The sequence below is a fragment of the Serinus canaria genome, chromosome 1A, assembly GCF_022539315.1.
Source record: "Serinus canaria isolate serCan28SL12 chromosome 1A, serCan2020, whole genome shotgun sequence".
In the NCBI taxonomy this organism is placed as follows: Eukaryota; Metazoa; Chordata; class Aves; order Passeriformes; family Fringillidae; genus Serinus; species Serinus canaria.
Window position 1 is genome coordinate 23,845,642 of NC_066314.1, and position 17,649 is coordinate 23,863,290.

Sequence of the window (17,649 nt, forward strand, 5' to 3'; positions counted from 1 at the left end):
TTCTCAGTCATGCCTTCTGTGTAGCTCTTGTTAAAAACCTGTCTGAAACTAAACAAATGGGTTTGTCGTGACCCACTTAACTATTTACAGGTAGCTACAGGGTTTTCTCACAATTAGCTCATAGTCACATAACTATTAACACAGCCATCAGTTAAATGAAACAAGTTTGAATTCTCTCAAGATCTGTAAGTCACACTCAAAATAAGGGATACAGTTTGTACTCACTGGAGTGATACTGGACATAACACCTAGTTTAATTTAGTTCTGAGTTTGAATCAAACTTGTGATTTAAGTTCAGCTTGAGCTGTACCATTATTTTTCATTATGCACCTTTGTTGCTCCTTATAAAGCAAAACTGCTTTGACATCTACCACTCAAAATGAATTTTGCATTGACATGTATTACACATAAGGGAACACAGTCTAAGGTTCAAATACTTGCATGATACAATGCTTGATGCTCTATCCAAACGTCAACATAGTTTTTGACTTTGTAAACCCTTCAGTATTTAAAGAAAATGTAACTAGCTTCCCCTTTGGATAGCTAGATATTTGGTAGTACTGGGCTCCAATTGCTCATTAAATCTTTAGGTTAGATACTTCCCAGGATGTTACACCAGTATTTTTACAAACTCCTATGTATCATCAGTGCTTATCTATTTCTGTGAGCATTCAGACAAGCAAACTGATCCAGCTAAAGAATAGCTTTAGAAGGTGGCAAGAAGATAACAAGGAATTTAGCTAAAAAAGAGCTTTAAATAATTATTATTGCTTCCTGCTGCTGACAGCTTAGTGAGGCAAAAAAGCCTCCAAACAGCTGGACAAGCTCCAAGAACAAAAATGAGAGAAAGGAATTGCCCCATGTCAGCAGCAAACTGCCTTCACAGCATCTCATGAAACCTCACCCACGGGTATAGTTTCAAACAGCAAAACAGCATCCCAAAACATCCATCATCTCACACAAACATGGAACAAAGGCAGCGACTCTGGTAGAGAGGGAATGAATATAAATGTAGTGCTACAACTGCCTTCCTACCAAGCTCAACTGAAAATTCTCTGCAGTGTCCAACTCACTTCTGCTTCTAGAAGAGCTAAGGAAAAACCCTCTAAAAATGTGGTTCTGTGGCACAGGAAAGGAGGGGCACATTCCATACCTATGGCCTTGACTGAACAGACATTTCCTTAATTGTAATGCCTAAAGCTACATTGCATCTGGAGAACATGTGTTTTCCTCAATTATTTTTAATACACAAGTATTTAAGAATATGTAACCAGCCCTTCACAGTGCTTCAAAAAGTAAATCTTACACAACATGTGGTAATTTAGCTGCATTCTTTCTACCTGACGACCTGACTTCAATAATGAGATTTATTTTCACAAAAATAACCACTCTGAAGGGTGGTGGATGCTTCACTGTAGGACTTTTCAGCAGAAGAGTATCTAAATATCATAAAAGTCTACATCTTAAAATCACTTCACACACCACATCATATTAAGATTTAAAAAAAAACAAACTCAAAACAGAACTCCTGAAAGTCATTGCATCAGACACAGAGAGCAAAACAGAATATGAAAGCAAAGGATGTTATTTGAGTAACACACAAGACTAACCATAAAAAAAAAAAAAAAAAGAAGATAAATCTCCCCCATGTTATTCTGTAGTTCTTCTTACTACTCCTGAGCATATAAAATTGGAAACCTTTTATTATACATATATTTATAATGGCTATTTATATATATGTTGTATAAGGCATATATTTATATACAACTATTTATAATTATATATAAATCATACAATTGTAGCTGAGCAACTGTGTACTTCAGCTTATGGATCAGATAGACAACAGATAAACAGCATAAAAAAATTATTCCCTCGCAAAAGTCATTCACTAAAAACTGAAAAAGTAGTAAAATTTTACATTTCATGAAAAGCAAAAGCACTAAGTTTTATTTGAGAAGTAAATGGTATAAGAAATGGCTAACTAAGACTCCACAAAGAAAGAAACCACCAGTGTCATCTCCCACATGAAAACCCAAGATGTTCTGTTACAGGGACATCCACACACATGATTCTCAATTGCAGCATCAAGGCCTCTCTTTCTCAGCAGTCTTTACAAAGTGGTATCCACTGTAAGCTAAAAAGCACTTGGTTCATATTTGCAAAGTATTCTTCTGCTAGAAAGCCCAAGTTTTTAAAGTGATTCTTCCTTCTACACTGAGATCATCAGTTATAATGAGATACTCCAAGGACACTGAGCCCAGATTCAATAGCAGTAGTGAGAGAAAAAGAATGTAACAGAGCTTGCTCTATGAAAATGGACAGAATAAGGGACCATCCCAACTGTTATGTCTCCCCCTCCCAATTCCAGTGTCTTACAACTCTCTAAGTTACCTATTCAAGGTTTTAATGCCTTCTATCAAGCTAAGAAAGTATTTGAAGTATTTTACATTTCAGAAGTTTTTTAGTCAAGGATTAAAAAAGTAATTTCCACATGCTCAAAAACCTGCTTTCATTTCTCAATAAGCACTTTCAACTCCTTTACATCCCACGCCCAGAACCTGAAAGTGAATAGTATACAGGGCTGCCTGTAAAAGATACATGGGTTTGCTAAATAATGCAGCTAAAACCCTTTTCCTCTTCTTTTTTGACTGCCAAAATTGAAACCAAGCAAAAATAGAATTTCACAGTAGAACTTGTAGGTTGAAGACTGAATTGGTAGGCAATAAAATCACATCTGTTACATCATAAAATAATGTCTCCAGTTTTATCTCTGTATTAGCCAATAACTTGTCCTATTACTCTATTTTTGCTTCAATTTTTTTCTATTATCTACTTGAGCTATGAGGTTTTCTAGGTAGCAAGCTTCTGCAAGAAGTTTTGAGAGTACAAAGACAGAAAGAAGGAGGACTTTTGATGCCACTGCATAATGAATACTCCAATACTCCCTAACATGGTAGAATTCATAATCCCCAAAGGGTACCCAATTTCTCCAAGCTAGTACTAAGGAAAGAATATATATAACCTGAAGTTTTAGAAATCACTGATCTTTTATTTATAATAACAGGTTTCATTTGTATTCATCTTCAAACTTCAAGTAATTACTTTTCACTTGTCAAAAAGGGAAACAATTTTGATTTGCACAGTAACTTACTATGCAGGTACGCAGTAAAAGACAAGCAGCACTGTACACAAGTTGCAACAACTGTAAATTAGGGTAAGTTTCTGACTGAGAGCTTAGACAAACATTGCAATACCTCACCCAGAGAGCTACTACAGTCTCTGTTCCTGGAGATACCCAAAACTCAAAGGGCAAGTCTCTAAGCAACCTTATCTAAGCTGGCCCACTTGACTAACCAGCATTTGAGTTACCTTCAGGAATTTCTTCCAGCCAGTATGACTGTAGAAGCAAAGCAAGGTATTATTTGCACATACAGTACATGATCATTTCTTCAGACAGTGTTTAACAGTTTCCCAAGAAAGTGATTCAAAGTGATCTCTCCATCAGCCTCAATGGTATTGATGCATTTTTAGTCAAAAAAACCCCAAACTAACCCAAGACAACATACTATCTTCACACACATTTTCAAGAATATCCTGACATGGACATGAAAATCTTAAATCTTGGAAGGGCTCCAATATTCAAAATTACATGTCAGTCTGAAAAGCACTTCTAACTTCCTCATTCTTACTCAAGAATTTCATCAAAATGTTATCAAGTACACTTGCCCGACTGAAAGTTTACTTTATTGATTACAGTGCAATTATACCCAGAAAAGGTTATTCAAATGCAGGTCCTACTCATCTACAGTCTCCAGGTCTCATCTGACACAATTCTGAAAGTCAGAAGTCTAAATCCTTTCAAAATGAATGATGTAAAGCACTGGAATTGCTTTAACACATGTAAATTAGAAAAGTAACATTTTTTTCTGTCAAAAATTCTGCTAATGCTTTCAAAGCAGTTTTAGGAAAGAAGTTTATATTTGCACTGAGAAAAGTACCTGAGCCTCTCACACTGGTGGGCTTGTACATGTAAGTGCAATCTGCTGTAAATGTATTACGCTCTGAAGACAACATTACAGGTTGTTGAGATTCATTTTACTGGCACAGACTTTTCATTCCAAAGCACCAACGTAGAGAAATGGGTTTTTCTTAATCTGACAAAACTACACTGCAGAGTTTAGTTTAGCTTTATTAGGTAAATTAGGCGTCAAAATCTACAAATTTAAGAAGTTACAAAGTTACCCAATGCACCAGGAAATACCTGGAAGCCATCCAGGCTCACTTACACAAATAGGACTACTTCCTCATTATAAGCAAAGTTTTCTTCTAATCACACTGTTAAACCCCATCTTTCCAAAAAGTGAAACTACTGAGATATAAACTTACTGAAAGAGGTGTAGTTCCTTTTTAAAAAAATATGTTTGACAATTCCTATGTTTATTAATATTCAGCTTTTTAAGGAGTGCAAGAGCTAGTTTAGTATTAAAAAACTTCATGTGTTATCCTTTCCTCCCTGAAGGCATCCTGATTTTCTGAGGCTGTATCTCAAGTCATACACAGCTATTTAACTCCTGTGCTTTGTAGATTCACATAAAAAACAAAAAACCCCAAGCAAACCTACAGAAAACATGTCCCTTCAAGTCACCAAAAATGGACTAGAAAACAATAGTTTTATCATTTAAATAGTTTTTGTACTGTTTTTCATTTGTGCCATTGTTTGTAAATGAGTATTTACATTAGCAAATGCAACTTTTACAGTAAAATCAGTCCCTTTCATTAATTATGGCTTACACTCATGTCGATAAATTGCACCTTTAATATTCCCACTAATATGCTAATTAAAATATTTTATATATATTTATTAGTTTTTTTGTAGCTACAGGTAAGAAAACAATTTCTTCATAAAATGGAATAAAATTGAACTGCAAAAAATGGAGTTCAAATGACTCAATCCTGCACACATGAATAGATTTTACATTCAAAACTTGTTAAGCGATGATGCTTTATCTACAGGAAGGGTGCAGAAGTGATGACTTTGTTGCTTGAGATTTCAGGGCTTCAAGGTTTCCACCTCTTACACCCCATTTTTAAATAAACAAATTGAATCAATAAACAAACAAACTTATGCTATTCAACATACCTAAAAGTATGCTTCTTTAGCTTCTGAACTTTCAGTGACCTATGAGAATAACCCAACTACAAAACACTGTGGATCACAAAAGCTGTCTTTAGCACTGATAAATCACTGCTACTGGATGCTAAAACCAGTAACTTTCACTGGAAATTGTCCAACTTTAGATCTTTGGATCCACACAAATCTTACACACCTTATTTGCTACAAATAGTCTTTGTATTGTTGCAATGATGCAACACTCATTGCATCACCGAAAGAAAAACAAGGCTTCAAAATCTCTTTAAAAATGGGAATCTAAGGAACAAGAATGAGTTCAGAACTGTCTTGAATATTGAAACGCTCTTTCTGGTTCTTCTCCTTCCTTGGTTTTAAAGATTATTTACCTGACCTGAAACAATCTGGCTTGCCATTATTCCAATTATGCCCTTTTCTATATTCTCAGTTATGCTGAACACTGCAGGTTTTAAACTTGAATTATGCTACAGCTAAACACAATCATCTGAAATCCAGCAATAGTAAGGTACATGGGACTGCTTACTGCCTTTGCAACACTTAAAATCTTTTGACTAAACATGAAGTAAGATATGAATCAAAGTCCTTTCTGAACTTGCCCTATCATTACATCACTCGATCTCCTACTTATTTGTGCTCATACACCATTATTACAAGTCTGATACAAAAAACGTTGTTATTTGGTTCACCTTATTTCCTCCTTGAGGAGTTTCAGGGTTCTAGTTAAGTTCTGTACTGCATAAAACTACATCACTACCATCATCTGCATCAGCCTTCAATATTATCAGTTCTGTATCATAAAAGGAAAGTATATAAAAGAGCAATCAGAGTTATTTCTCATGAAAATCAATGTTTGCCTCTTTGCATCTACTCCTGCATTTATTTATAGTCCCAACTGGATGAGTGAGAAGGGTGTGTTTGTCAAAGGCCATTCAGCTGATTTTTTTTTAAGCTCAGTAAAACTGAATACTCGAAATAACATTTTTATTGTACAATGACAGCACAACTTAAAGCATCAGAAATAAAATCTCAAGGTATCACATGTATATTGCCACATGTATATTTTCCATAAGTTTGCAGTGTTACCCATCTTTGGTTTCTTAGCCAACAAAATATACTTCTCAGGCTTGGAAAATTCCACTTACACAGAACAATCAATTTTATATGGGACTAATACAGAAATCAAATTAAATTTACAATGGATGAGTGCTCATTCTATTCACTTATACCAAGGCAGGAAGAGTCTTTGCACTCATTTTCAGAGAAAAGAAAAACCAAAATCCTTGAGTGGAAGGAAGATAGTTCAGAACTTAACTGCATCAGCCACAAAAGCACAGAGGGCAGGGCTGACAAGATCATAGGGAGACAAGATTATGATGTCCAAGGATCCTTTCCAATCCTAACCATTCACTGATGGCAAGATAACTTACAGTAAAAGCATTTTCAGCATACCTTCTGGAACAATGTACTGGATTAGTGTTGCTTGTATTTTCTATAAGGGGCTAGAAAAAACACAATTACCACTTATACTTCTGGATCACATTACTACTTGTATCAAGAGAGAGGTGGCCTTGGAATGTGATTTAAGTAAAGGAAGGCAGAGTCTTCAAACCTCTTGGGAAGAGGACAGCAAGATCTAGGTGCTACGCACTCCTAGGCATACCAGTGCATCTCTACTTATAAAACCGGGTCAAACAGAAAACCTGTTTTACTGTAACCACTCGGATATTTTAGACATCCTTCTAACTTCATATAAGTTTGAAACATCATTTTTTGAGGCCTTCCACATTTGAGTCATCTCACAACTTCCACAGACATGAGAATATAAGTTTTTAAAGGGGAAAATGAGCAAGAGCATGTGTTACATAAAGGCAGAAGCAGTGCACCATGTACACAAAACACCACACCCTAGCTTGGAAACAGGCAGCTGCTGTGAAGCTGGATCCCCCAGAGGATGACAAGGAGCAGTGATAACTGAGGTCTCACAAAACATCCTGGTCCTTGAGACTTTTCTGGAAAAATCTGCCTTAGATTTGAGTTTCCAACTGCCACAAAAAGAGTACGTGGTACATCTCTAACACAGTCCCTCTGCTCCTTGACCTCACACTTCCCCAATTACTGCCTCCTAGCAGGAAGCAAAACAGCCTTCCCCATCCCCACAGCTCCTTCCTCCCGTAAATCACATGCATCCCATCTCCTCCCGGAGCCCGCGGGGCTGCCCGGGGACGGCAGGCCGAGCGCTTCGGAGCAGCCGGCAGGCAGGGGCACGGCGCGTCGGGAACGGGAAGTGGAGGTGGGGGAAGGGAAAGCCCTTCCGCGTCTCTCCTGCCTCTCCCTGCCGGCCCCGCGCCCCGCACGCCGGGCGGGGGCGGCCGCAGGGACCGGCAGAGCGGCCGCCGTCCCCGCCGGGCCCCGGCGCCGCCCCCTCCGTACCCGCACCGTACAAGGCGCGGCGGGAGATGCGGCCGGGCCGAGCCGGCCCTGCCCCGGCCTCAACCCCGACCCTCCGCCCGCCCCTCCTGCGGCCGGGCCCGGCTGCGCGGCCACGCCGAAACAAGAGCCCCGCCGGCTCGGAGGGACAGAGAACAGCGCAGCTCGGCACAACCTATCCATCCATCTCTACCTTCTCCTCGTCGGACAGCTGCTCCTCCAGGTCCGCCATCTTCCCGTCCGGCTGCGCCCGCCCCCTCCCGCTCCTCCTTCCCGGCAGGAAGGGCGGGACCCGCGCGCGCTCCTTGCGGAGGCGGCGCCGCGTGCGCGTGCGCGCGGCCGGTGGGCGGGGATCCCGGGGTGGAGGGATGAGGTGGGAGTGGGAAACGGGGATCCCGGGGTGGAGGGGCGAGGTGGGAATGGGAAACGGGGATCCCGGGGTGGAGGGGCGAAGTGGGAATGGGAAATGGGGGATGCCGGGGCGGAGGGGCGCGTTGGGAGTGGAAAACTGGGGATCCTCGAAGGGTTTGAACAGCATCTGGAGTTGAGGGCAGCCAGCAGTAAAACTCACAAAGTCTGATAGGTTGGAGAAGTCTTCTGAGGTCATGGAGTCCAACCTATGACGAACACGAACAGAGCGTGGCATCAGTGCCACATCCAGTTTGTTAAAGGCTCCGGGGACGGTGCCCCTCCCACCTCCCTGGGGAGCTGATTTCCATATCTAATCGCCCTCTCAGTGAAGAAATTCCTCCCAACATCCGAAAGAAACCTCCCCTGGCACAGCTGAGGGCTGTGTGCTCTTGTCGTGTCTCTGGTTGCCTGGGAGAAGGGAGCAGCCCCCAGGCAGGAGGAGTGTCCAGGTTTCAGCCCCATGGCAGCCGGGGCTCTGAGGGTGCCGGGGCCGGGGCTGAGGCCCGGGCACCCCACAGCTGCTGGGGAGGTTGTAGGAAGCTCGGTCTAATATCAGCGACAAAAATGTGTGAAGTGATTTCTACTGTGGAAGGTTGGACGTGGAATGGCATCAGTGGGAGAAAAATAAGTAAATAGAAAGTTTTTTACCTACTGACTAAGAAATTGTGAGGAAGGTCACCCAGCAATGTGACATTGCAGCTACACGGGGATTTGGGATGATGACTTGCAAGGATTGCCTATGGGCTAGTGGTCACTCTTTGGCAACATTTAAAAATACAATTTCTTAATGTCCAGCACAGTGTACTTCATCTCAGTTATGATGAACAAGGAAAAGCTGATCGTTGATGGGAAAATCACAGGTGCTGAGATACACCTACATCGGTCAGGGTTAGGGGTGTGAATGCAGCCAGCTTCAAGCCAAAGAATCTTGTTATGCTGTGGAGTTCATCCACATCTGTCTTTCTTGCATGAATATTTCTACACAAATGCTGCCAACGTGCAGCAGAGCAAAATATGCCTGTCTCTGTAGAATTTTTCAGGGCTGTAACTCTAGATGCTGTAAGAGGAGTGCCACATGAAAGTGAAGTTGGACAAAAAGTAGTTCAAGCCAAATGTTGTGGGTATTCTAATGGCACAAAGAAAGTCAGTATATAATGAAAACATGTAGATGAAAATAAGTAAAAATAATTAATGTATAGGTTGGACAACATGTCTGGTTCAGGACAGCTAAAGGAAGATTTAAAGTACCTGAAGCCATGGAGGATAAAGATAATGGACAGTATTGTATTTATGTGAGGAACAAGATAAATGACAGCCAAAGCTAATGTTAGATTTAGAGTGAAGTATAGAACAGAGAATGTGCATCTAAGGGACATCTGAGTATTGAATATTTTGCATGTATTGTGGATTATATATCTCAATATTAAAAGGTAATGGTCTGTAGCAGGGAACAGCATTGTGCAGCATTCAGTGTCATGCAACAGTACTCTATAACTTCCACCCAGGAGTCTTAAGAGGAACTGCCTGAGGTCTGTGAAATGCTTCTGTTAATTTTTAACACACCTTGGGATTTGCCAGCTGGGGGATATTGCCATATATTGCCATGGGTGTTGCTTTATTTAATGTCTATCAGGAAGATATTTCAAAAAGGTAGATCTTCTCAGATAAATGTGAACAGTTTTCTTGTAAGTTAATGTATCTGTCTGTTGGATGTACCATGTTTACACCAGATTTTTCTTGGAAGCTTGCTGAAACTAACATGATGAAGTGAATGATTCAGAGGAGGACCCTGTAGTCATCATAAAAACTGATGTGAATCTTCTTAATAGTACCCTCACAGGTACTATTAAGTGACTACTACTACTAAATTACTCCTAAGGTCACTACTGTGACCTTAGGACTTAATGGGAAATGAATAATAATGCAGAAATAATGTGACTTTGTGGCTTTATATTTTGTGACTAAAGTACTTTGGACTCTGTGTGTCTTCTGAGGAAGAATATGGAAATTTCAGAGGGATTTTGAAGGAGGACTGAAAATAATCCTGGAGATGCAGAAAAAAATTCAGGTTATGAGGCTTAAGGGTGTCAAGACTGAGAAGTGATTTTGGATATAGCAGTGACACATGAGTTAGTTTGGAATTTAAACACATCTTCTGTGAAGTCATATATCTCTGCTTTTTGCTTTAAATTGAATACAGCCAATTTCCAACCAATAAATCTCATATACAAAATTCATATTTTTTTCATGTGTCATTGCCTCTACACATTGATCAAAGGCTAATTTGCAATACAATCACACACAGAAGAGCAAAATATCCTGTTGCTTACTAGCTAGCTCATGTCTTAGCAGCTGTCTAGTCCCACTATGTGAAGCTCACCATGGGCTAGCAGATCTGTCTGATGAGCAGCATGTGGTTTAGTGATGTAGTGGGAGAAAAATTAATTAATTATAAAAAAGAACCCACCCACTCTCTAAACAACAGCTGTTGAGTTTTACTTAATCTGATCAGACACAGTAGAGCTACCAGTCAAGAGCCTCGCTATTTTGCTGAACTGTTTGTGTAATTTTTTTTCTGTATTGACTCTGTAAAGCCAGATCCCTGGTCCTGGGAAGGAGAGCACAGAGCTCCTCACTGCAAGGTCTCCCTGCAGGGCAACCAAAATGGCTTGAGGGAAGTGCAGTTTCTGTGCTAAAGCCCTCCTGAAGATTGGCAATGAGGTGATAGGGCATGGTGGTTAGTACAGCACACCTCTGTCCTGCACTGGCCCTGAACATTGAGATCAACAATGCAGAAAAAAATAAATTATGTTTTCTTTCTTCTTCATCAAGGCAAGTGATTGATATTTTATCTATTGCATCTGCTCAAAGGACAGTCTCATGAGAGGTGTATTTGGGGCCTACTTGTTTAACCTGGAGGATGTACTACATTCTGAAGATTTTCTGTAATGAAAGATTTTTTAATAAGAAGTCATTAATCTTCTTTGCTTGACTACTTCCTTTTACATTTCAGAAGGAAATCAGGATTCTTTCTTCAGAGAATTTTGAATTTAGCCCTTTTGCAAGTCTGCAAATCTTATCAAACAATACATTCAAGGAGTCAAAGGACAGGTAAAGAAAAGAAGTTGGCCACTGTAGACAGCATTTTAATAGCTGACACTGTGGCTTTTGAAGAGCTAGCACACTAAGACAAAAAAGATAACTAACACATTCAGATCCCCTGTGTCTGAAGAATACAGGCCACAGAATCAGTAGAATGGTCAAATGAATCAACTGTAACAAGATTTCATTGAGTATTTAAAATTGGATTATTGGGGAGTATTTTTGATACTTAGCTGATAAACACCTGAGTCTCTGCTCATGACCCTCAGCTTCCATCAACAGGGAGAAATAAGCACTCCAAAGGTGACATTCATCTCACCTAGTTAAGACACCTGTCTTAGGACAAGATTATTGTCTATATGAGTTCAGACCCAACTGTCTAAATATTAGGTACCTGTATTATGACAGCCAAATCCCCTTTTACTGTTGGAAGATCAAAAGGCAAGAAGGTGATGGACCAGAAGAGGCAAAAGGGCCAAGGGAAGAGCACAAGGGGCAGCTGAAGTTATGAAGCTAAGGGAAGGAAAGAGGACTACACTTGTAGTTCAACACTGCTCTGTGCTCCCTAGGGAAGCTGAACTCAAAGGTAAATGACATATTTATACACAAAGGACTTTGTACCAAGAGGGCTGTGCTTCTGTGCTGCCTTTATTGCAGCTCCTACTCAGACAGCAGGAATGCTGCATCAGGAGCTATTGATAATATGGAGATAGAGCAGGATCTGGATTAACATAGGAAGAGAACAGGCTGGGAATTAGCAAACAGACCAGAATCAGGGTAAGGGTTCTGCACCCCATATAGAGGGCCCTTAGGTTAGCAGTGTGCCTTACAGCAAGTCCAAAACTTCTCCAGCCTCAACCAGTCTCGCTCTCTTTTGGTGTGCCTATTTGTTTGCCTCTGCCCTGTACCAGGATAGGTTGAGAAAGCAGCAGGAGAAAGCAAAACTGAGGATTGCAAAGGAGCTTCCCCAGCACAGGAGCACTGCTTGCCCCAGCCATCACATTGTTACAGGAATAGAACGGTAGATTTGAGCAGCCACCTGATTTTGAAAAGCTCCATGAGAAAGCATAAAAATTCCTTTCCTTCCCTCTCACTGAGCCTGATTCTTGCTTACATTATTAGTTAATCCTTTCTCAAAAAAAAAAAAAAAGAAAAACAACAGGAAAAAAAAAGAAGGAAGTGTAGTCTTCTAGTTGGATTTATTTACTTTCGTTTTAAAGGAGACATTGTTTAGCAATTTTATTTTTCAACAGGAAATGGTAAATGTGCTGATTTGTTTAATGAAGTTGAGATTCACTGTAGGAGTCCAAATTCCTTTTTTGTTTTATTCTCTGTAGAATTGAACATCTTATGTAAATAAAATCTCAATAAAGATAAACGATTTAAGCAGATGTGAGTAAAGAGCTGGGAATTTCTGGGCTAGTGTAGAGAAAAATGCCTCACAGAGTCAGTGGTACTTCATGCTGCTTAACAGTGGTGTGGGGCCTTAATTTTTGATCTTGTGAACATATTCGAAGAAATAGTAGGAAGAGAAGGTTGGATTTTAAAATAAAATAATTTTATTTTTGAATGTTGGGCATCTGAATGATAAACAGCATAAGCACTCGAGCACACTTGCTTCTGACCTCAGTAAAAGTCCTGAATACTTGTGAAAGTCAGGACAGTGTCCGAAGGTTCATTAGGAACATTATTTCTGTTACCTTCTTTTGAAACAGTTGCCATGTTGTGTCTTGATAAAATCACACTGCTCTATTAAAACACATTTCCTTTTTTTGGTGTGGTTTATTTTGTTTGTTTGTTGTTTGGTTTTTGTTGTTTTGTTTTTCCTTTTTTGTTGTTGCTTTTCAGCAGTGTTCTGTTGAATCAAAGATTGGTTGAGACAGTGGTGCAATTTGCCTGTAGCAGCCCGGACACACCTGTGGCCTTAGAGCCCAAGATCTGTTTCCTTGGGAGATCTGTCATTTCTTAACACTGCACTGGAATACAGTGAAACCCCATTAGATGTAAAAGATACTGGAGAATTTATCTTGCCATTTGACTTTAGCAAAATAGTCCTATATATGACTGTGGTAATTGCATTGTTCTCAATTTTCTGTTGTCGTATAGAATTTGCAAGGGAGCCAGGATTTTACCCGCATGGATTCTGAAGTTGGTGATGACTGTGGATAAGATCAGTTAAATTAAATGAGCAGGAAACAAAGAAGGTTACAGATAACTGTGCAGTGTGTCTGAGGGAATGCTAAGTTTTATATCATTATACATTGTCCCAAGATAGCATTCAACTTGTTTGACTTAAACCCCCTACATTTTCTTATTCTGAGGCCTCAATTTTATTTAATTTGGTTTACAATGGTACAGAGGTCTGTTGCAAAGAGCAAGATTAATATCAGAGGCATAACAAAGTTAGTGCAGGAATTATCCATTGTCTTGTTAATTTAATAAGTTCAAAACAAGCATTATTATTCAACAAATGCTTATTTTGAAATTCAGCTGTGACCAGCTTCATAGGCTTCATATTGACAAGCCCTTATTCAATTGTTTAGAAGGAAGAATTTGCACTCCCTGCCCCAAGTATTTTCACTGTTGATTATCTCAATGGGAATGAGTTTTTGATTAGATTAACAATTCTGTTTATTTCTGAGAAGCTTTAAAAAGGGAAAATACTTTTTGTTGTTGCAATAAATTACGTTATAGGGATTGTTCTCCCTCAGCTGTCGAGAAGACAATTGACAAACTTCTAATGCAAACCCAGAGAAAATACATCCCACCATAATGTCCTCAACAACCCAGTAAGAAGTAATTTTTTTGATAAGAAGAGCAACTCAGAAAAAAAAGTAACACAAAGATGAAAGGTCTGATTTTACTTGTTTCATTTCCCCAGGCTCAAGAAATGCACAGAGGAATAAATCATACTTACTCCAAAAAAAGCTGTCATTTCCCTCTCTGTGGCACTTTAAAAAGCATTTTGTATGGACTAACTAGGAATGAAAAACCTCACAACTGTAAGTGTATTTTGGTAGTAAATAATAACTCACTAAAAATTTTAATATATAGTAGAATTATTTCAAATCAAAGAAAATACTTTTCATCCTGAAAGGGAACAAAGTTTTCTTCCACATGTGTTTTAACCAGTTTTCCTATTTTTAGAGAATTGCATTTGTACATACCTGTGCCTGTTTTAATTCCTGTTGCTGTGCTGAAATGATATCCCTGACAGATATGGATCAGTATTAGACTGAGAGAAAGCCTGGTGCACATGCTTCCCAAATGGCAAGCTCAGGCTTTTGCAATCTGTGGAAAGCTAGTGCAAATACTGTGCTCACTTCCTTCCTCCCAGTGAGATTTTGAAGTTCTGGTTTTAGTCTCTCATGGCAGATCAGGAAATGCAGCAAAAAAAGAATTCTCATGTTTCTGTTGTGATGTGTAGGATGAAGTGATGAAGAGCTACAAGCAGAAGTGGGATATCTAGATATGCAAAATAACACCATCTAATGTGATGAAGAGAGTTCTCTACTCTCCCTATTATTTGACTTTTGAATTTTTGTGTCCCTCAAAAGTAATTCTTAGGAAAAGGGGGAAGAAAAGCAGCAAGGTGCCTTTGTAGATGTTTCAGGAGCAACATAGGACAAGACAGAGTTTTCTTGGAATTTAATGTTAGCAGAAGATGGGAGTTTAATAACCTATGAAAGACCTAGAAGAAAGATGGTGGAGGTGGTAAGACACAAGTGGACCACTGTGCTGCCTGCTGACATGATGACAGGAAGAGCTGTTTCTAAACCTGGTTGAGCTCACATACAGAACTGCTGTAACTGAGTCCAGCTTCCTCATACAACTTGTGTCATCACATGTGGTTATCTGGCCATCCCTTTGTGCTCTACAGGATGGTTGGAGCTGTATGTGCCAATTTCTGGTGGTTTTAGCTCTTCATTGCCACTTGTTTCTGGGTTTGGCTCTTCATACCTTTCAGTCACAGTCTTTGCTCTGAGCCACATCAGGCTGCTGATTCCACCATTCACTGCCTTGTCTGCTGAGGATTCTCCTGGGAGACAGGGAAGAAAGAGAACACCTAGGAAAGGAGTGGGGAAATGGGAAGGTGGGGAGAAAAGGGAAGCAGATCTCATGTTATATTTTTTTCTTACAGCACATTTCCCTTCACAGTTTCCATGCAATATACCCTGTCTCTTGTTGTGTTCCAGGGAAGGATTTTTCAAATGGTGTGTTAATAAATCCTGATTGAGTCACAAAAATCTGTTGCAGCTCTCTAAACCTGGCAAAATTGGGGTTTTGTTGTGTGTATGGTGGACAGCCTGGTGGGGTCACATGCTGGTGACCAGCCCTGCTGATGGCAGAGGCTGGGAAGGACAGTGGTGAGGGCCTGATCCTGCCCATGGCACAAGGTGGAGAGGAATGGACTAAAATGGCCCAGATCTATGTCACACCAAAGTTAACATTTACAGGAATTTCTCTTGGCCAACCAAAACAAAACAAAAGGGAAACCAAAGCAAACAGTGAAGTGTTTTCAGTGAATCTCAGTGGACTTGTTCCCCTGATGTCAGGGAGAAGCTGATGAATAAAACAGCAAAGTCTGAAGGATGTGTGCTTGACTTCTGTGCATGCTGCACACATCTGTGTGCCCAAAGTCAACTGAGACGTGCCTGACACTATATTTTATGGATTAAAGATTAGTGATACCAGGCTATAGGTACAAAGAACCCCAGTGAAATATGAGTCCTTAGGGTAGAGAGGAATCTGAGGCAATTGGCATAGAGATTGTAATCTTTCTTTTCCTGCTGCAGGATATACAGCCTTAATTTTAGGGTCTCTTTTGTAGTTTGAGGCAATCTATATTAAAAGCTGACAATGAATGTACTTTAATGTAGTGTAGAGAGCCAAGTATGATGCTAGATACAGTCCTTCTACACAGAGGACTGTGTAGGATTTTGGGAAAAGGGAGCTGAATCTGTATTCTGTTTACCTGAAAGGGAGCCCTGGATGTAGGTGCAGACTGAGGCACTGGAAAGCAATGCTGCAGAAAGGGGCCCAGGGGTCCTGGTCTGTGGCCAGTTGAATGTCAGCCAGCAGTGCCCTGGCAGCCAGGAGGGCCAGCCCTGTCCTGGGGTGCATCAGGCACAGCATCACCAGCCGGGCAAGGGAGGGGATTGTCCTGCTCTGCTCTGAGCTGGGGCAGCCTCACCTTGAATATTCTGGACAGTTCTGGGTGCCACAATATAAGAAAGATATAAAGCTATGAGAGTGTCCAAAGGAGGGCAATGAAGATGGTGAAGGGCCTTGAGGGGAAGCCGTGTGAGGAGTGGCTGAGGTCACCTGGTCTGTTCAGACAGGAGGAGACTGAGGGGAGACCTCACTGCACTTACAGCTTCCTCATGAGGGGAACAGGAGGGGCAGGCACTGATCTCTTTTCTCTTGTGACGTGTGACAGGACTTGAGGAAACAGCATGAAACTGAGTCAGGGGACATTAAGGTTGTATATTTGGAAAAGGTTCTTCACCCAGAGGGTACTGGAACAGGCTCCCCAGGGAAGTGGTCACAGCACCAGCCTGACAGAGTTCAAGAAGCATTTGTCAATGCTCAGACACATGGTGTGACTCTTGGGGTTGTCCTGTGCAGGGCCAGGAGCTTGATTTTGATGATCCTTGTGGATCCTCCCACCTCAGCATATTCTGTGATTCTAATAAAAACTTTGAAACATATGCAGAAATTTTTATCTCTTTTAGTGCATATTATAACGGTGATAACTTGGATTGGAAAAGACCTTAAAGTTGCACCCTCTCTCCCCCCTTTGCCTGCCCCTGCAGTGGTCAGGGGTAGTTTCCACTAGAGCAGGTTGCTCCAAGCACCATCCAGCCTGGCCTTCAGCACTTGTAGGGATGGGGCATACACAGCTCCTCTGGGTAACACATCCCTTTGTCCCACCACTCTCACAGTAAAGAGTTTCTTCCTGATATCTACTCTAATCCTACCCTCTTTCAGTTTAAAGCCATTCTCCCTTCTCCTGTCTCTCCATACCCTTGTAAAAATCCCTCTCCACCTTTCTTGTAGGCCCATTCAGAAACTGGAAGGATGCTGAAAACTCTCCTTGGAGCCTTCTCCAGGCTGAACAATTCCTCTCTCACCCTAGATAACATCTAAAAATAACAAAAATGTTTCCATGTAGCTGTTTTGAAACAAAATTATTTAGAACCTGAGAATTAATGTCAATGTAGGACTTCATTTCTTTCAGTTAATTCCCAGTCAGTAGTTATATCTACTAAACAGATTTAACTGTGAGGTTTTACTAATAATACAGATGTAAATATGATGTAAGACTATCTTTTCCTGAAAGTTACATATTCCGCACGTAGGGACCTCAGGCAGATAGAGTGTGGCATTGATTTACCAGCCCTTCTACGTTAGCATTAGGAAATAGTGAAATAAAGAACGACGCGGTTCTGTGTGATGTTCTGACCGCAGCAATGCACTAGATGGCAATGTTGGTTTTAGTTTTACCGCTGCCTCTTCTCGGGGGCTTGTCTTAATTAGCTCCTTTTGAAAACAAACAT

At 40.6% G+C, this 17,649-nt stretch overlaps 1 protein-coding gene across 1 annotated transcript in view; it reads right to left on the reverse strand.

Annotated features, from left to right (window-relative positions):
• The window catches only part of CAPZA2 (capping actin protein of muscle Z-line subunit alpha 2), a 29,713-nt gene extending 21,806 nt beyond the window's left edge, over positions 1-7,907 (reverse strand). Inside the window, exon 1 of the mRNA XM_030238131.2 lies at positions 7,770-7,907. Within this exon, the coding sequence (XP_030093991.1) occupies positions 7,770-7,808 (39 nt within the window). The 5' untranslated portion in view covers positions 7,809-7,907. The remainder of the gene's footprint in view (positions 1-7,769) is intronic.
• Positions 7,908-17,649: the final 9,742 nt, after the last annotated feature.